General features: G+C 39.6%; 1 protein-coding gene across 5 annotated transcripts in view; it reads left to right on the top strand.

Annotated features, from left to right (window-relative positions):
- The window catches only part of LOC133524326 (ATP-dependent translocase ABCB1-like), a 45370-nt gene that overhangs the window by 17953 nt on the left and 5986 nt on the right, over positions 1–21431 (top strand). For 2 of the 5 annotated variants that reach the window (XM_061860272.1, XM_061860270.1), the window contains 18 exons: positions 8992–9046; positions 9167–9445; positions 13639–13739; positions 13827–13998; positions 14244–14415; positions 14709–14839; positions 14917–15141; positions 16207–16332; positions 16594–16797; positions 17257–17427; positions 17662–17848; positions 18146–18243; positions 18519–18677; positions 18876–18980; positions 19200–19361; positions 19683–19886; positions 20126–20367; positions 20555–20714. In XM_061860272.1, the coding sequence (XP_061716256.1) occupies positions 8992–9046; positions 9167–9445; positions 13639–13739; positions 13827–13998; positions 14244–14415; positions 14709–14839; positions 14917–15141; positions 16207–16332; positions 16594–16797; positions 17257–17427; positions 17662–17848; positions 18146–18243; positions 18519–18677; positions 18876–18980; positions 19200–19361; positions 19683–19886; positions 20126–20367; positions 20555–20714 (2953 nt within the window). Of the gene's footprint in view, positions 1–7339; positions 8045–8315; positions 8656–8991; positions 9047–9166; positions 9446–13638; positions 13740–13826; positions 13999–14243; positions 14416–14708; positions 14840–14916; positions 15142–16206; positions 16333–16593; positions 16798–17256; positions 17428–17661; positions 17849–18145; positions 18244–18518; positions 18678–18875; positions 18981–19199; positions 19362–19682; positions 19887–20125; positions 20368–20554; positions 20715–21431 lie in introns of those variants that run through there. The other 3 variants (XM_061860273.1, XM_061860274.1, XM_061860271.1) reach the window with 3 other exon arrangements.

Here is a 21431-nt window from a genome sequence, read left to right as displayed (position 1 = left end):
AAGCGAAGCGCATGGCCTACCTTTTCTAAAAGCGCTTCGTCGTTTTTTTGAACCCTCATAACTTGGGTTCGGATTATACCAGATAAACAAAATTCTCGGGATATAATGTCAATAGTGGACTTAATAAGCATAAAAAAATTCAGATGCATAGCTCTCATACTTAAGATTTTGTTCGTATCGGAAAAACCCCGTTTTCGTCACTGACTCACTTCACTCACTCACTGATGATCACCAAAACCCTTGGGGTACTTCCTGAAGTCCTAGGAAGCAAAAATTTGGTATGTAGCATAGTATTAGTATACAAACAACAAAAGAAATAAAAAAAATTGGAATGATATAGCCCTTAAGGGGGTGAAAAGGGGGGTGGAATTTTGTATGGGGAATCAATAACCGCTGAACCGATTTAGATGAAATTTAGTGTGTAGATAGTTTTTCCTATAGGGAAGGATATAGAATAGTTATCAACCCCAAAATCACCCGTAAAGGTGAAAAGGGAAGGAAAAGGGCATTAGGGGGAATAGAGGAAAGTTTGTAGGGGGATCAGTAAAAAAAAAAGATTGTATAAAAGATGCCCCCAGATACGTATTTCGGGATTTTTAATAGTAAATTTCCCCCAACCATTATATATGTATCTGATAAATATTTGACTATTTGGTTGTACCCATTGGTATGTATTTCATTGTAATGTGTAATCTTCTTATTCCTGTAATGTATTCCTGCACTACCTGTCACTAAAGCTTTTTGTTCTTTATATCCTGCTACCCTAAGGTTGTCTGGAAGAGATCGCTCACAGCGATAAGAACGCCTGTTGCTACCTTTATTTACATTGTAAATCTGTTACTGAATTTTTCTTCTGTGGTCCAATAAAGTGTATTTACTCTACTTACTTTACCATTTATATTAGGGGATGGAAGATTGTCATGCTTATGACAATACACAAAGAAGACACTTACAAAAAGAAGGGAAATCCTATCAAAAACATTTTCATGGAAAATGTTGCCTAGACGAAACCATAAGGGCACTGTCAAAAAGTTATCAGATTTCTTGTAGAGCCAAGCTTCTAACTCTACAAGCGCTTACTTCACAAACTCTACACCTTAGTCAAAATATGTGGCTTGGCCGTTTCGTTAATACAAGTATACTTAGTGAATAAATTTTGCACCTTACGCCCATGTGACAGTAGCGAAACGGCCATGCCACATATTTTGACTCTTGTTGTAGAGTTTCTGAAGTTAGGGCTTGTAGAGTTAGAAGCTTGTCTCTACGAGAAATCTGATAACATTTTGACAGTGCGAGCCTTATGGTTTCGTCTTGGCAACATTTTCATGAAAATATTTTTGATAGGATATTATGTATATGACCTAATTTTGGAACTGTTAGATCGTTAGTGGTTTGAAATAAGTGAAAATAACTGCTTTTGGTTTTCAAGAACCTCCTATTGAGACTTAATTATGCGTTGGAGTGGCAATAAGAGTATTTCTAGCCCTTAAAGTTGCAATCACTTTAGGTTCCAAAAGGGCCGTAAAATTATCTCTTTAGCCACTATTGGTGATATACTACTCTATTATACTAGTCATTTGGAATTAAAAGTTCCAAATAAGGGTATGTTCCCACTTATATGTAGAAGTTGCTTATAAGTGACTTTAGGGCCTTATATAGCACTATTGCTTCTTATTCAGTGACAATTAAAACCTGCATGCAACTTTAAGTAGCAAAATCGACTTTACCCAACCATAAGTAATAAAGTAGAAACAATAAGCGTTCCTAAGCAACTACAAGTGACAGGATGAACTCATATACAATTTTGAGTTGTGTTTAAAGGTATAAGTTTTATCAAACACTGTTAAACCACTCATTTAGAACATAAAGCTATAAGATAAGCTGCAAAATTCACTAATGTGCTGCTTGGGTACTTAATAATTGTATTTAAAGAAAAAGTAGAAGAAATCAGGAAAAATCATAAAATATTAGTTATGGCCGCCTTCCCTTGGCGCGCAGCCCACCGTGCACCCCCCAATGGGCTTTCCCAGCCCGAGGTGAGATGCGTAAATGCATTTACCCCTGCGTCAAAAAAAAGAGGACAGGGAGAACACGCTTATCATTCATGCTGTTGCTTTCCAGAATAACTACCCCGCGTGACCCTGACGTAACCCCGTCGCCTCTAAATGGCGATCCAATTATGCCCCGTAGAATCATGTGTCCATCTGTTCAAGAGGTGTTAGTTGCACCACCCACACCGACCCCCGAAAATGTAAAGGGCATTAATTATTACTCGAGCTGGAGTTCCAAGAGGCGATGGCCTCGCTCAGTACTGCCTGAGCTCCAGCGCGGTCCCTCGGTACTTATTTATTAGGATAATGTTCCTTTTTTTGCTCAAATTAAATGCCTATGTGTGTTTTATTGATATTAGTAAAGCGACCTGGTCTCGAAACAATATTTTAAACTTAATAGAGCAAATTTCTCATTACTCCTAAGAATATTCTCCGGAAAATTCTCCGACACATTTCTTTATAAGGCGTCCGTAGTATTTTGAATACAAACTATTTATTATTTATATCAAGTTGTTTCTTTGTACATGTGTTTTTCGCATACTTGAGTTTTTACAAGCTTTTATAAAACTTAATCTTGGGACCTAAACTTGACACTTGAATTTTGGTTTATGTAAATCGGAAGAAAAGTACGATTTAGTATTTTTTTGGAAACAAAAAACATTGTTTGTACAAGTTTTTATCGCTTACCGTACTTTTCTTTCGTGCGGTACGTTCAGAGTACTCTGGCGCTGATGCACTGCTGCCTTTAGGATACGGTCCTGTGCGGTCGTGTTCATGAGCTTCGCACCGTGACATCACACGCGACGCATCGGACAGGTCAAGGGTCTCCTTTTCTTACAGAATAAAATGTTAGGTATAAAAGAAATAGTTTAGCACAACCTTTAATATGTAGAAAAGGACGTATTTAAGTTTCGCGTCGTACCCTGGGTATAAAAAAAAAACAAAAGACACCGTTTATTTCAGATCACTGATCCATAACGACTATTAGTATAAACTTAAAACTATGCTATTTAGGTACTTAGAGAAAAATAAAAATAAGAACTTATAACTAAAAACTAAGATGTGTGGAGAGTAGGAGCGCAGGTTGCCATACTCTATTTCGCTGCCCCAATTGCCACCTCGACCCAAAACTTTATAACGGGGCACTCGAGGCGCTCGGCCAATACCTTGAGTAGACTATTGCTGCTGCCGCGCACCCGTCTCAGCATGGAGGCGATTCTTTTCTGCCTAATGGCAAAAAAGTCATCTACTCGCGCCTCAGCGAACATGCCGGACGCGCTGCAGTGCTTCGACAGCCGCAACAGCATCCTCAAGGTTGATTGATTTAATTGAAAGCGGGTGTTATTTGATCGCTTCAACAAGCGAGAACTATTAATAGATACCTAATTTGTTTTTACTGTAAACTATACCTAAACCTTGGTACCTAGTCAAGATGCCAATCGTTCGCGATATAATAATCTCTGCATTATGCAGTGCACCCTAGTCATCTGGAAAACGAAGCACATACGGAACGGGTTTCTGTTACCCATTACAGCGGCTAGCTACAGCCCGAAAATTCCCACCAACTGGGCACATTCCTTACAAAGGGTATGTGACACACTGTACATTACTCTGCTCTCAGGACTTCTACATCCCTACTCACGGCGTTCGAATTTGCAGTGAGTAGAGTTCACTCTCACCTTCAGCAAAACCGAAAGACCTAGACCTATATGACTAGTAAAATAGCCGAAACAATACGAAGCATCACTCTAAATGGCGCTACATGTAACGCCCCTTACACTGATACAAGATTTTCATCTAATACTGTCAAAAACCAGTGCATGATTCAACCTTTACCGGTCGCCGTGGTAAGACCTAGGATTTACCAAATCCATGTCGGTAAAAGCCCGAAGTGAACAATAATTATTTCACATTTCGGGGTTTTACCGATCGGCATCGGTAAAACCTAGGTCTTACCGGTATATCCTAGGTTTTACCGTACTTCGGGCTTTTACAGTAACATATATATTACTTTTTATACTTATAGATAAGGGTTTAGTAAATCATGTATTACTTAACGTTTAAGGTACCGACTGATGTGTAACTGGATATAACTATTATCTAACTGGATAGTAACAAGCACTTGATGATGTCATAAATCAATACTTTTAAAATGTACCTTATGGCGTATATTCATAGGGCCCCATTTAGTTTAGCAAATTGTTACCTGCTCTGCTTCGTATATTTTTCTGAGAGGAGAAATGTGATGTATGTAGGTAGGTATAAAAATAAGTATAGGTACCCACCGTCACTATCTATAATAAACCAGTCTTGCATTAACGCCATTGTGTTTCATTTAATACATTCTAGTAATATCGAAATATGACATGAATTCGCAAGGGGTACCTCAAGGCAGTGTCTTGGGACCTCTCTTATTTCTAGTATATGTCAATGAGTTACCCTTGATAATTAACCACCTGAGTGTTATGTTTGCCAACGATACTACTATTTTTGTGTCTGAAGAAAACGGGTCAGATATAGTCGATGAATTAAAAAATACCTTAAAACTTGTAATTGATTGGTTGTCAACCTTGAATCTAAGTGTGAACCTGGACAAGACAAAAGTTATACAATTTGTTAATTATAAGCAGACATCAAATATTTTAAATGTAGAAATAAACGGTAAAAGCATTGAACAAGTAAATAGTACAAACTTTTTAGGTATTACAATAGATAGCAACTTAAACTGGAAGTATCACGTTGAAAATGTAAACAAAAAAACTAGCCAGAACAAGCTATGCATTATCCATACTTTCTAATATAACTTCAAGCAATGTCGCAATGAAGGCGTATTATGGAAATGTTTATCCCCACTTGACGTACGGTATAATATAAGAACACAATATAAATATGATGTATGTACAGTTAGATCTTCTAGTTTTATACTTACCAAGAGCTCTTATGTCTCCGGAATTAAGATTTTTAATCATTTACCTGAATATATTAAGTCCGAAAATGGCATCGCATTTAAAAATAAGTTCAAGAAATGGCTATTAATAAAAAGTTTCTACAATCTAAATGAATATTTTATGTGTATAAATGGTTAAAATTATTTTGAAAATGTATTGTTGTTAATGTTTTGTTACTTTTAGTATATTTGACTAGTTTTAAGTTTAGTACGTCCGAAATGGGCAAGCTGTTGGACTTTATTTTACCCACAACATCTATGTACACAGTTCTGTCAATAAAGGAATTTTATCTTTATCTTTAATCGTGTGTCGAAAGATGGCAGTAAATTTACTGACTACAAAGTTTACTTTGACAATCCACCTCTATTTCAATCTATGTTTGCTATATAATCATAAATAATGTATTTTTGTGATAAACTTAAATTTCATACAGAATTGTCCAAGGAATATTAAACATTTTTACATTTTGTTTGCCAGTCAAGGTTCCTTCAGTTCATTGGCTTCTATTTTATTACCTACCTCTGTTTACTTTTTCATGTCGGACCTAATGATAGCAGAACTCGTAGCGTAATGCTGCATATTATTATATTCCTATCATGATAATGTATGATATTTCCAGTCTCAACGGGCTCTTAATTTAAACTAGTTAAAAACAATTGATGATACACAACAAGTCTATGTCTTGTATTATGTTACGTCGTAGTAACTAAATTAAAATGCGTCATAATACAAACAAAAATGCCGCAATATCGACGAGAGTAATTGCGACAAAGTTTCAAATCGTGTGACTGCCCATTACATTACGAAATTAGTGGCGTGAAATTAATTTCGTGACATTAGTTTTATCAGAAATATTTTCACAGTGTATACATTAATTTCATGAATGCAAAACCAATGTCGTGCCCTGCGCGATGTTTTGGAAAAAAAGGTATCATACAACTAATGTCAACTAAATGCAACGTGAAAACTATTGTCGCGAAAGTGCCTGCGCTGTGTGGACATGTAGCTTTAATGCTGATGGGGCAATGGTCACTGCGATACTGTGGTTTTCACGACACTATTTCTTACTAAATTACTTTGGCATATATCGAAACTACTTTCGTGAAAAACTGATTGCGACATGCATGACACTAATTTCGCATTTAATTCCGGCCTTTCAGTCGCGGGCCGGTGAGGTATACAATTTAGGCTTTCATCTCTCATTAGCTGTCATTTTGACTTAGGCCTGAGATACACTCGGTTTTTTCTTCATACAAAAAATACCGGTATTATTACGTTCTTTTTCGTTCTTTGGTTTATTATTTCATTTTTAATGGGATTATCTATTAATGCGAAGTTGTAACCTAAATACATGATCCAGTCATACGTAAAGAGTATAAAATAATTAAAAATATTGGGCTATTTCGGGATTTAAAAATAAACCGGTTCCGAGCCCTGCTTGTAAGTTTTACCTACGTAATTAGGTACATAGCTTACAAAGCTATTTGTTAGAATGAGATAATGATATTGATCTCTCATTCTGTAGTATAGCTGTGTCCCTACTTACGTAAGTAAAACTTACAAGTGTATCTTAGGCCTTAGGCATAACACATGCTTTTCGATTTGATTTTCGAAAGTTCTATGTCACGTATTTATGTAGGTAGGTCGTAGGTAATATGGATATAGAATTTGCATACCGTACTGTATTAGGCTCCCCCATATGTAATTAATAGGTAGGTACTTCTTGGTATAATAAACCCCGGAGCCGCTTATTGATATTTAGTCATATTACGCTACTTTACCGCACTAGGGCAATAATTATGTCGAATAGCACTTTACGTAACTATGTCGAAAATTTAAAGAGGCATAATATGTTCTGTAAAACGTTGTACGATACAATACATGTGCGAATACGTAATTCGCACCTCGCGTCGATTCAAAACACTCCCTTCGCTCGTGTTTTAATTTATCGCCACTCGTTTGGTATTTCCTATTTTGCGCACTTGCATCGTAATGTACTATTATAGTTTAGTTTACAATTGTACCTAAGCAACCACTTAGAGCCACAGCGGCACAAATTGGGAGACAATAATACTTATACATTAGGTATCTAATGTATATATACATAAATTACAAATACTTAAATACCAATATGTATAATACTACCAACTTACAGGCATTTCTCGCTCTATTACTCTCTAATCAGTCGTCCAATCGCACTCACAAACTAATCACACTCCGGGAGTGCCACGAGCCCGGAGTTGAGCGGCGCGTGCGAGCGCGCGACCGGCGGCGCCTGTGGGCGCCCGCGTGCTCGCCCTCCGCCAGCCAGCGCAGCGGCTGACGCCGGGCGCGTGGCGCGTGTGTGTAGACCGCGAGCCAGGAACAGGTTCCCATGACCAATCGCCTCCCGGCCGAAAACTCGTGTAGTGGTTAATGGCTAGGTATGATGAACCCTCGTGGGTGTCAGCTGCCGCTGGTGGATTGAGGAATGGCAGCCACCGAAACACTTTATCAAATGATAGTTCAGATGTTATTGTAAAGTTAAAAAATTGTCAGCTGGTTATATCGCGGTGACAAGACCATCAGCAGGTCGCATGAACATGTAAAAAATGAGCGTTATACCTTTTTATGATAGCAATAACAAATCATGAAACTTTGCATGTAGCATTTCATCAGGCGTTAACGCCTGAAAAGCCATCAACGGATTACGCAATTTGCCGCACATAAAGTGGTAAGGCGCATATTTTTTACATGTTCATTTTACAGCTGTTGGTCTTTCCACCGGGATACAACTGGCTGACGGTTTTTAAAAATTTAAAACAGCATCTAAACTACAATCTGACAATGTATCAGCCGGGAGGCAATGACTGACGAAATATGCTCCTGGCCCGCGGTCAGTGCTGGTTAGGCACAAATAAGTGCATGAAGGCCTCGTCAAGGGCTACGCTACCTATCTATTGTTTCTAATAACACCGATCGTGAATATCGCCAAAGAGTCGTACCATAGACGTCCCTGCAGAATGAAACACAGTAGGGTTAGGATAATTCATACTATACATATAGGTACGTATAATAGTTGTGTATCTTTTTGTATAATGCCCTAAGATACGACTTTTGAACTTGCTCCAGCATAAGGATATATTTATTTTCATGCGGACTCCATACCACTGTATTCGTTACGAGCATGCTTCGCACGAGTGCCGCATACAACACGCGTGCGACTTCTACAGTCAGGAGCGTGGAATTGCGCAGAACGAAACCTATACCTTACCTTTTGTATGCAGTGTTAGCTACGGCCTGGACATGTTCGCGAAACTTGATATTTGAGTCAAACTTCTAAATCGCGTACCTGGTCCGATGTATGTCGGCGCCGCCAATATTGTAATGAAATATTTGAGGTGTGCGGGACCGGGTGAAAGAAATCATTTCACATTTACTGGCATTGAAATAGAGTTTATTTTACACTTCAACAATGGACCGCCTCTGTGTTCCGTTGCAGCTCTTCATGATCCCCTTGGCTTTGAATCGGTTTAATCAAGTTCAATCATCAGCGAACAATTGCAATGTGCAGTGATTCACTTTGACGGCAGTTTGTTTATCAGCAGCATGAAATGAAATGGTTGGGAGTTGGACCTCGGACTGATATCAGAGCGCGTATGGTAGCTTTGAGAAATGTAAGGACCATACTTCAAGTACTGTTTCCATTCGGATAGATAAGTCGCAAATAAAAATAGAAGTCTGGGCATAAACCCCATTAGCACCTCATTAAATAATGAAAGTCACTATCTACCCGATCGAAAACTCCACCTGAGCTTTCCTATCTAGCTAATCTAGAAAGTAAACTGTTTAATCTCTTAGATGTCCAAAACACCTAAAGTTATCGTAAGTAGACGTGTTAACTGCGGAAATCGATTTTTTTTAGCTGTTTAGCGCGAAGCCACTCGAATGAATGAAAAAACTATGTCTAAGTCCAAGAAATATAATACTCAGAATATTTTCTTTTCTTTCAGTGGACCTGAAAGCGAAGTAAAAGAAGACGTACCTAGCATATCATTTTTCACATTGGTAAGTTGTTTTTTATTGTTTTGAGCACGACACATAAGTATTTAACAATAAAAAGTATGGGAGGTTTCAAAGTTACAAATGGATTAGGTTGTTGATGATATTTTCGCTATTTATTTTCAGTATCGATTCGCGACCACAAAAGACAAAATCTTCATATTTCTGGCGATAATATGTTCCATGCTGGCCGGAACCACGACGCCGTTCAACACATTGCTGTTCTCTTCCTTGCTCCAAAGCATGGTAGACTACGGTATTTCAGTAATGATGGGTGCCCCTGATGACGACGCTTTCCTCAAAGCGATTAGGAACTTTGCTATATACAACTGTTCTTTGGGCGTGGCACTTGTGATCCTGTCCTATGCTGCTACAGTTCTAATGAACATAGCCGCTTATAATCAGGTAACTAACTAACATTTTACGTTGATCTTGAAGGCGTCTGCTCTTTCTGGCGACTCGAAATTTATTTAAAGCGATAGATAATAAAATCACTCACTCGACTGGACGAGGTAGTTTGGCGATTGAACACAGTGAGAGCTGAAATGGTACTGTTCACCCGAGTTAAACACTCTACTTTTCATTTCCTAACAAAATAAATAACCTGATCTGTTAACCTGTTGCTACCGGTGGGAACCTATAATTGGCTCTTTGTTATTTATATACATAACTATTGTGCAATTTATAGCTCTTGGTTCTCTGAACAGTCCCCCCAAATCGGTGCGGTGATGCTACGTATAGCGGCTGTACGGTATATATACCCGGTACGGTATATGGCAAATATGTATTTATTTATTTATTTTTATCCCTGTCCTACGTGAGTTATTTAGTTGGGCGCTAGATGTGATGTACGGATGGGCGGGAAGCGACACTCCCCCCAAATGGATGCGGTAATGCTACGGTGTAGCAGCCCTACGGTATATATATTTATTTATTTATTTATTTATAACTACCCCTGTCCTCTCTCGAGCACCGGTTCCTTCCAGGATACCGTATGGACTCCTACGTGAGTTATTTCGTTGGGCGCCAGATGTGATTTACGGGTGGGCGGGAAGCGACACTCCCCCCAAATGGATGCGGTAATGCTACGGTGTAGCAGCCCTACGGTATATATAAGGTGCTAACAAATTAGTCACGGATATTTTTACAGCTGATAGTACTCGGTTCTCGGAGTACATTTAAGTATGAAACAGCATTGGTTATGTTATGTTTTTTTGGAGAAAACTAGGAAACAAATTTGCTACGTTAAAACACCCTGTTAATAAGATAATTAAATGAGACCTCTTTAGACATTCTAGAACCTCTTTAAACTATCATTCAAGTGGCCTCTTAAAGTTGATAAATAAAATACTTGGATGTCAGTGTCATGCAATTTGCTGTCTGATTGTGTCGGTTGCAAAGAAATTTAATTAATTTACCATTATGCCTTACCGCTACACACTTAACGAGTACTTAAACATGGTAACATGTTATCGCGACTCAAACTACAGTGCGGCGGGAGCTTCAAGACTTTATGCACAAAGATACAATACGATTGTGAATCCTCAGACTATCTACCGGGCACATCAAAGATTTCATGCCGGAAACCTCATGCCAATAGGTGAAGCCGGTAGGCCTAGGTACCCAGTTCGTCTAGAAGTAGCAATTTTGGATTTTTTTGACCGCCATCCCATGAGCAGTACCCGGGACGCAGCGAATGTATTTAATGTCAGTGACGTCTACGTATGGAAAATTCTAAAACGTGAGGGAAGGCATCCTTACCATTTCACACGTGTTCAAGAACTGCAACTACAGGATTATGAACCACGTGTATTTTTCAGTCAGTGGCTTATTAGAAACGCAAGACGTAACATACTGTGGACCGACGAATGTACATTTGCGAGGGTAGGATTATTTAATATTCACAATGCACACTTTTGGTCGGAACAGAATCCCCATTTAGCACGTCCTGACCACTTTCAGACTCGCTTCAGCGTTAACGTGTGGGCAGGATTACTTGGCGATTATTTGTTGGGCCCTGTTTTTCTCAACCGCCTCAATGGTAGGACGTATCTTCAATTCCTACAAGAAACCCTACCAGAATTGCTAGACGAAGTACCAGTCGATCTCCGTAGGAGAATGTACTTTCAACATGATGGTGCCCCAGCCCATTACGATCGTAACGTAAGAAGGTATTTAACGGAGCGATTCCAATTACGATGGATTGGCCGGGGTGGGGTTCAAGCAGGTGCAGTGAACTGGCCAGCCCGCTCACCAGATTTAACACCGCTTGATTTCCACGTATGGGGACGAGCCAAAGACTTGGTTTATGGAAACGACGGGCACACAATCAGAACATCAGAAGAATTACAAACACGGATTACCGACGCCTTTGAGGTTATGAAAAGGGAAAGAGAGATCTTAATGCGTGTTAATGAAAATATCCGAAAGCGAGCACTATTGTGCATTGAAAACCATGGTCACCATTTTCAACAATTTTTATAAACAGTTTATGTTAATAAAAGTTTTCTTATGTCCGTGCTTGCTTTTTAAATTACTTAGACTAGTTAATTAGGTAGGTTAGCATTCGTTAAATATCTAACCTAATTATTATTCAATGGGAAAGTTTTTATGGGTAGATGGATGTTTGTTACATCAGGATGAAATTAGGCACAGAGATAGGTTATTAGTATGGAATAGCATACTACTTTTTTCACACTACTTGTTCGCATGGGACAGTTTTTTTTTCCACGCGGGCAGAGCCGTGAGCAGACGCTAGTATTTAATAACCTACAGTTTTCCCGCCGAATCATAATGACATTGAAGGAAAACAACTTTTGACGTGACATGACAGACAATGTTAAACATCTTGACAGGTACATAATAGGGTGATTATTTTACAAAATAATTATAATATCTTTTTTTGTTCGGTAAATGAAAACAAAAAAATGATATACAAAGGTTCCATAATTACAGTTAAAAGTTAATTGTTTTAATGTAATGTATTATCTCTTAAAATATCCGTGACTAATTCGTTAGCACCTTGTATATATATTTATTTATTTATAACTACCCCTGTCCTCTCTCGAGCACCGGTTCCTTTCAGGATACCGTATGGACTCCTACGCGAGTTATTTCGTTGGGCGCCAGATGTGATGGGGTCACGTTCGCCGGGGCGGGCGTGGCCTCATACAACTCCCTTGTTCCAGACGGGAGCAAGGGTTTCCTAGTTAGCTCAGAGGAGAGAGAGGGTGCAGGGTGAGACAAAGAAACCAAAGTTAATGCTGTAACACAAATCGGCGGGCTTTTATGCCGGTTTATTATAAATAAAGGTTCCTTAAATCTAGATGTCCTAGGCTAGGTACGACGCGGGGGATGATTCTAATTTATAGCAACGGGATTACGGGACGGCGCGGACCCTAAGCTACTCGCGAGTTTTGGGATCGGTATCCCCTAAGAGTGAAGGGGTGGTTTTGACGGGAGCGAGATAGTATAGGGGTGGATACCCCGGGTGCCCTCACGCGTCTGTAAACACGCCGGCACAACCGGGAGAAGGAATCGGGAAGGGGTACGTACTCCAGGTGCCTTCACGCGTCTGAAAACGCGCCGGCTCGACTGGGCTACGGGGTCAGGAAGGGTACGTACTCCAGGTGCCTTAACGCGTCTGTAAACACGCCGGCTCAACTGGCCTACGGGAATCAGGAAGGGTAGGGTGGCTAGGGACCGGGAGCCTTAACGCGTCTGAAAACACGCCGGCTCGTACCGGGAGAGCAGCGGTCCTCACAGCAGAAGGCGGTGAGAGCGACTGCCTGCTATCTAGGCGACCGCGCTGGCTTTTATAGTGCGCGGCTCGCGGGGCGCGGGCGGGGGCAGCGACTCTCAGTCGCTCGGCGGCCGGCATGCGGCGCGATGGGTAGCTCGGGACAGATCACGCGGCGGTGGCGTGGTATTGTGATGCGTGGCTGCGCGCGCCATCACAAATAAATAAATAAATTAATTAACTGTCACATAAAATTTCCTCCAAAACTTAGCACTTTGTCTACCAGTTAAGCTTATTTGAAGATTGTTTTTTTTTTGTTAAGAGCGCCTAGGGTATGAAAGTATTTTTTGGTGGTCATTATAATTGTCGTACGTACTTGGGAATAAAACACCCTAGAGCAGAAACGTATCACTTTCTACACACTTCAAACAATGACCCACTTTCAAAGCATGAGAAATTAGAAATATAAAACATCATCCCAAAGTAGTTTTAAACTTAGTTTTAGAATGCTGATCTCTGATCAGCAGCTGTATCACGGTCGTATTTTTATCACTTGTCACTAATGCCTGTCGCTTTCGCACTTACATACTTGTTAGAACATGACAGGCATAGCGACAAGTGATAAAAATGCGACCATGCTGTCATCTGTTAGTGGAAACTGTTTTGGCTTATGTTCTAACTTTATCTTGTACCTTATTGTATTATTATGTGCTGTATGTTTCCCAAATAAATAAATTAAATAAATTAATTAAAAAATGCTACAGCCGCAGGAGAAATTCAGAGGGTCAGGAGTCAGGACGGTGATAAATTTCAATAGAGTTATTAAGATAATCCCATTTTAACCAACCTTTAATTGCAGATCTACAAAATGCGACAGGAATACTTGAAAGCAGCATTAAATCAAGATTTTGAATATTTCGATACTCATCAAACCGGGGATTTTGCTTTTAAAATGTCTGAGTAAGTGTCTTAGACAATGGTAAATAATGTTACTAATAAGGTTACAGCCCGGACCAGCCTTTACTTGTTATATTTTTTTGTTTGCAGCGATGTAGTAAAAGTGGAAGACGGTATGGGGGAGAAATTGGCCACATTTATATTCTTCCAATCAGCTTTCATTAGTTCGATAACTATGGCTTTAATAAAGGGTTGGAAACTAGCACTGCTGTGTTTGATATCCTTTCCAGTGACGCTGTTTCTCGTTGGACTTGCCGGATTGGTAAATATACCTACTCAAATGTTGATAATAAGTTGCAGGGCTGACCACACTGGAACTTCAACTTGAATACAGCGTTTTCGTAGCGAGATGTGCTGAATTAGCAACGGACAACATTATATTTTTGCGTACGCGCAATGTCAAGTTTCAGTGTGGTCAGTTTTTCATATAATTTATACTAGCAGAGGTAAAATACTTTATCAATCAAAACAAGTTAGAAAGGATCTATCGACATTATAACATTGCAGATAGCTTCTAAACTATCAAAGGAGGAAGCTAAAGCATCTGGCAAAGCGGGATCTATAGCCGAAGAAGTCATTAGCGCAGTCCGCACGGTTTACGCGTTTAGTGGACAGCAAAAAGAAATAGAAAGATATCAAGGGCACTTACAAGACGTAAGAAGAATAAATATTAAGAAAGGTAATATAATATACATGCATTAATAACATAACAAGTCCAATACACCCTAGACAGATTACTAGACTTGCATAAGTACATAAAACTGTCGATTTTTTAACTAAAGGATTCAGGCAGCATTCTTCACTAACTCAAGACTTACCCAAGGTAAGTCTTAATTTAGCTCTTGGGGCCAATGCAACATTAGGTATTCCGTCGTATTGCACGGTGTTGATAGTACCTAGTGCTAGTAAACGAAAAGGAAATAAAGTACCTATTATTAATAAGTTAAACTACAAAACGAGAATTCCTTTCAGGGTTATTCAACGGCATGGCAATGGGAACACTGTTCTTCTGCATTTTCTGCGCATATGCTCTATCGTTTTGGTTCGGTTACAAACTTCTTTCGGACCCAGAGGAGAACTACGATGTGGAAACTATGATAGCTGTAAGTTCTTTACAATGCACAGATTCCTACTTAATCGCCTTTTTTTATAACACATAATTGACTAAATTTCCGCTCAGGTATTTTTCGGAGTCATGATGGGATCAGCTAATTTCGGCATATCATCAACTCTGATGGAAGTGTTCGGGATAGCAAAGGGTGCAGGCGCGCAAATCTTCTTTGTGATCGACAACGTGCCTTCGATCAACCCACTACTGAACCGCGGTGTCACCCCCAGTTCCATTGAGGGCAACATCGAGTTGAAGAACGTCTTCTTCCACTATCCTTCTAGACCTGATGTCCCAGTGAGTAATATTTATTATGACCATCATTATTAGTCAATTCTAACCCGCAACGTTTCCCAAATAAAAGCCAAGAGTCAATAATTCCACGCGATTTTTAGATTATTACCGACCGACCTACCGACTACCACGCAGGATGGCTGATGCAATGTGTTTGAGAAACCACACCACAAAGTTGTTTCCCAACCCTTTGTTACCTCCCCCAAAGTAATGCCATGTCTATAATTATTTATTGTACATATTGTACATTATACAATGCAATAAATAAATAGGTTTGTAAGTAAATATTCTATACAGAACGCCCACCCAATTTTAATCATACTAAGTCAACAACCACGTCAATCAATCACCAACTTTACTCCTAAAAAAGATTAACGGCACTTAACTCTTCAATTTAACAACTTAGAGGTTTATTTTTATAGCTGGCAGCTGGCTCTGGGTCACATGAATTAAAACAATTAGATATTCTGACATTGATAACATTAATCAATACTCAATAGATATAGGACGAAGACAACAAAACAAGCTGACTTGAATGCCAGTAATAACTTTAACTATCATTGTTCGTTTCAAGGGCGGACTTAGCGTTATCATACGATTCATAATCCTTTTGGTTTGTTTTATCTATGCTCTAAGAGTATATTATAAACGTGCTAGATTTGATATCACTAATACTGATATAATAAAAAAATGCTTGGAAAAATGCATGAGTCAGACACAAAATATTCTGCTCGTAATAAATTATCTAACTCATATTCACATAGTTACGTGTATGTACGGCGAAAAACAATGATTTCGATATGTTTTATTCATACATAGTAAATATTGCTGTTACGTCACTACATCATGTCTATTTAAACCGGCCCTGCTCTCACTCACCATGAACGTGACCTCATACCTACTGGACACTACGGGTGCATAAGGTAGGCATGTGCATAAACGCAGAATATATAGCGATTGGCATGCTCCGACATCTATCCAGGATGCGAATGTTAGGTAGGCGTTATGCATTATTTTACACGTAAATATGAGGTACTTGCCACTAACCTTTAAAACACATCATTCAAGGTGCTGAAGGGGGTAGACCTCAGAGTAAAAAGAGGGCAGTCAGTGGCGCTCGTCGGGCACTCAGGCTGTGGCAAGTCTACCATCATTCAGCTCTTATCCAGATACTATGACGTCATCGACGGAAGCGTAAGTAGTGTGAATAGCCAGACCACACCAGAATTTTTCTCACCTTCAGAATCCAAGATCTTGATCTTTCTCCGCTTCTTCGTACTCTTATTTTGCTCTCCATTGTAGACTCGAATGTCCCATATTTGTTTATCAAGTGTTCAAGCACTGATCCCCCTAATGACAAACAAGAGATCTTGGCGTGAGCATCCTCCAATACCAGGGTATGTGAATTGTCTTACTCATACCCAAGTTTCTTACTAAATTGGTCTTCATTTTCAGGTGCGTGTGGACGGACATGACGTACGAGAGTTGTCAGTGCAATGGCTGCGTGCGCAGATCGGGCTGGTGGGGCAAGAACCTGTGCTATTCAACACGACCGTCCGCGAGAACATCCGCTACGGCCGAGAGGACGCCTCCGACGCCGATATAGAGGCTGCCGCAAAGCAGGCCAACGCGCACCAGTTTATAATTAAGCTCCCCAAGGTTCGCACTAGATATTTACTGAATGTTTATCCCATCTATAATGGCATATCTATCCCATCAAACATATATCTATCATTTACATTACATCCACAACAGAAGTGTCGAAACGACGACTGATGGACTGTTGTCAGTCCATTACCACACTATTACACACACAGTAGTGCACTATTCGCCAACAAAATGTCCTCAGTTTGGCGAAAAAAAATGTATAACTACCACTTCAGTTTGATCTTGAAAAAATAATAATAAAAAAAGTATAGCGTTTGTTGACTTAGCAACAGTGTGTCGTTCATAATTCATCCAATTAAATTTAAAGGATCTAGGAGGCGCCATTAACAACAGGCCCGCAGCTCTTCCTTGCAGCTTGCGAATGTCAGGCTTGACGTAACTGTTTGAGATGCCCATAGCGGATTCCAAGTTTAACAAACTGTGGTAAAGCTTGTTAATGTGCATTAATAGGGCTACGACACGCTGGTCGGAGAACGCGGTGCTTCAATGTCAGGTGGACAAAAGCAGCGTATTGCCATCGCCCGCGCTCTGGTGCGAAACCCTAGCATCTTGTTGTTGGATGAGGCCACCAGCGCTCTTGACACTTCGTCAGAAGCGAAAGTACAAAAGGCACTCGATAAGGTAAAACAAATGTCGACTAAAATTTAATTATTTATAATAGCTTACAGAATCTATTATTTTTATGTAAAGACGTCGAGAAGATTTCAACTATAACAAAGCTAATTGAGTTGCATTGTTTTATAATTATAAGTGTTCCCAATAGAGTTGAATTATTGATTTAATTATAGACAGACCCATGCGACATGGCCAAATAAACTAGCACCGACAAGTAGCCCAAATGTTTTATTTTAACAGGCCCAGGAAGGACGTACCACAATTGTAGTAGCACACAGATTGTCAACAATAAGGAACGCTGATGTAATATATGTGTTTAAGAGCGGAGTGGTCGTAGAGACAGGAAATCATGACGAGCTAATGAGAATCAAAGGACATTATTATGACATGGTTATGCTGCAAACATTCCCAGGCGCTGAAGAATCAGGTAGAGAGAGAAACAAATGCTTATTTTGCTTTGCTCTCATGTCAGTGGTTGTCAGCTACTATGTACATTGTGTATTACGGGCGGTAAACAAGAATTTAGGAAACAAGACTTGTTTCCTAAATTCTTGTTTACCGCCCGTAATACACAATGTACATAGTAGCTGACAACCACTGATGTTATCGTTATGTTATCGAGTGAACGTGAAAACGAGTTCGTAATTGTTGTACCGCCAACGCCATAATTTTGCTAACGCTAGTTGTCTCTCGCTTCTTTACGCGGCATGATTTATAGTTTTAGTCTGTAATTTTCTAGGTGATAAGCGGCCATCATTAACTCGAGAGATTTCAGTCAGAAGTGAAAAGGATGAGGACGATTTTATTCCAATGAATACTGAGGTAACTGTAGCTGTTTTCAATGTAATGGGACGGACGTAGGGGTGTCAATTAAATCAATCAAATTAGGTTTAGTAAGATAGAAAAGAAGCAGTAGGAAGTTGGGAAGAAGGTGAAATACTCAGTAAAACTCTTTGCAAACATGATCACCAATACAGTTTACGACATCAGCTTTCTTTAATGATTAAAAAAATTCACCAATCCCTATTTGACGTTCCAATCATAAGCACATTGTAATATGCCTAACTTTATTTTCATAAACTATCTTTTGATTCCAGGTTTCTGACGCTAAAGATGTAGCCAATGACGTTTCATTCTTGCAAGTCCTCAAGCTAAACAAGCCAGAATGGAAATCCATCACTGCTGCCAGTCTCTGTTCTCTGATAAGCGGATTTGCGATGCCAATGCTTGCTATTATTTTAGGAGATTTTATTGGGGTAAGACATATGTTTCCTAGCCGTTTATATATTTTCCATGTACAGTCACCGTCAAATACTTCGTAGCAGTCAAAGTAGCCAAATAGTGTACCGAACTATTTGGCCACTTTGACTGCTACGAAGTATTTGACGCTGACTGTACGATGTTAGTATATTTTTCGAAGTAACGCATGTCTCAAGTGAGGCGTCTTCTTGCAGATTCTATCCCATCCAGATCCGGATGTAGTCCAGGCAGAAGTCCAAAGATATGCACTTATTTTCGTAGGAATTGGTATCTTCTCGGGAATTGCGAATTTTATACAAGTAAGTGATGACTGTCTAATTTCTGGTGATTTTCAGTTCAGATTTTACTATCCTTTAGCTCTATTGTACTTGGGGTCAGGTCATATTCTTCCACAACTTTCCGTCTTTCCTCAATTCCTCATTTTCATATTTTGTACGATCAGTCCGTTTGTGGTATTTCTAGGATGCATATAGTCATTTGCTGACCTTTTGTAATTTAACATTCCTACTATTTCTAAGGTATTCTTGTACGGCGTAGCGGGAGAACACCTGACTGAGCGGCTCCGTCGTATGCTGTTTGGAAAGCTGTTGCAGCAAGAAATTGCGTTTTACGACGACAAGGACAACTCCACGGGCGCTCTCTGCGCTCGCCTGGCTGGCGAGGCAGCTTCAGTGCAAGGAGTAAGTTTTCTATACCACGAACTAGCATAAGCTGCACATAGGTAAGGATTCTTCGTAGTGTAAGGACATAGATACTTGCAATCTCAGGATTATTTTTTGCACGGATGCGATTTGCAAACACTTTATTCTATTTAAATAAGGAATTATCGACCGTCGGCGATAACATAGTGCATTCTTCAGAAGCTCTGTCGACCTTACTGGTGAATCACCAACTAAACAAAACCTTTACCTATCTGATTCGCACATCGCAATATTTCTTTTTTTCGAGTATTTCATTCCAAATTATTCGTATAGATATAAGAGTATCATATTTGTTTTCAGGCCACGGGCCAAAGAATTGGCACAGTCCTATCGGCCATTGGTACCTTTGGGTTCGCTCTAGTCCTTTCTCTCATATATGAATGGAGGGTTGGATTAGTCGCGTTAACTTTCGTACCAATTATGGTCGCAATCTTATATAAGGAAGGAAGAATGGTCAGTGCGCAATCGTTTGGGGCAGCTAAAACCATGGAATCCAGTTCTAAGGTGAGTACGCAAAGCCCTAACTTTTGACTTTATATAGTGTTATGAGTCACAGGACGGCCAGAGCGGACGAGCCATAAACTTAATCCGAGGTTATGTTAGCTTTAGCTCATCAGAAACATTGCCAAAGATTTAATAATTATAAACATATAGGTAGTATTCCAGACTCAGCCGAACCCTATTCGTAATACAGAATATAAGTGGATATGCATAAGAGATCAAAAATTTATTGACAATTTCAGATAGCTGTAGAAGCAGTTGCAAACGTCCGAACAGTGGCCTCACTTGGTAGAGAAGAACAATTCGTTACGGAATACAGTGTCAAGCTATTGCCCGGCTTAGCCCTCGCTAAGAAAGCCACACACTATCGTGGCATCGTATTTGGTCTATCCAGAGGACTTTTTAATTTTGTTTACGCTGCGGCGATGTATTATGGTGGAACTCTCATCGTATATGACCAAATTAGTTATGATGTTGTTTTGAAGTAAGTGAGCTACGTTTTAAGCACCATTTTGTCTCTCTTAGGGCTCAATTAAGGGTTCTCAGGAAGGAGGAACAGTTAAAAAGTCCTCATATGGTTTCCAAAAAATTACAAAAATCGTTTGATTAATGGCCCCTTTACATAAAGATGTTGGTATCTGAGTATTAAATAACACAATTTATTTCTATAGATCGGCACAGGCGTTACTCATGGGGGCGTCCTCGGCGGCACAAGCATTTGCATTTGCTCCCAACTTCCAAAAGGGGATCAAAGCTGCTGGTCGTATTATTGTACTGCTGAACAGAGAATCCAAAATTAGAGATCCAGATCAACCCGCGGTTAAGGATTTCGTAAGTGACCTATTTATATCCTTATTTTCACAATTATAATTAGAAGGGCAGCCTGTTTCTCTAGGTAACTTTTGCAGTAAATTTAAAACCATATAATGACATTAATGACAGTTCTCAACATTTGGGCAGTTCAAAACAAAAGCGCAAATTCACGGCACCTATTATAGTTAGGGAGGCGAGGTAGCTAAATGGCGTAATTCAACGGCGCCGTCGAGACGTTACAAAATCGAAAGATAAAATAATTTCGAAAAGAAAAGCTCGTATGGTAAAAACCATTTTAGCGGTGGGTTTGGCGTGTACGGTTTTTCAAAAATGTTAAAAAAAACAGTTACTTGGGCATTCTCGAGCGCGTCAGATATTCATACTACGTATGCCCCAAGTGCCTCTGATAACAACGGTATACTAATCTGCCGGTTTGCGTGCTGGGGGTAGGAATATAAAGTAGTCAAAAATGCAAAAAAAAAATTTACTCGAGCGCGTCAGATTTTCGGAAGGGGTGTTAAGTAGGCCCCAAGGAAGCTCCCTTTAAAAAAACTGACGATTTCGGCGTGACGATAAGTAACGATGAATTTTTGAAAATGCAAAAAAAAAAGTTTTTTTGAAATACACGAGCGCGTCAGATTTTCATAGGGGAGGTTTATCTCGGTATCCTGAAAGCATATTTTCTTAATCTGACAAAAATGTTGGTGGGTTCTCTTAATCTGACCGAAAAAGGTT

This window comes from Cydia pomonella, chromosome 13, assembly GCF_033807575.1.
Source record: "Cydia pomonella isolate Wapato2018A chromosome 13, ilCydPomo1, whole genome shotgun sequence".
Taxonomy (NCBI): domain Eukaryota; kingdom Metazoa; phylum Arthropoda; class Insecta; order Lepidoptera; family Tortricidae; genus Cydia; species Cydia pomonella.
Note: the sequence above shows the minus strand (reverse complement) of the source record. Positions and strands in the feature narration are given on the sequence as shown.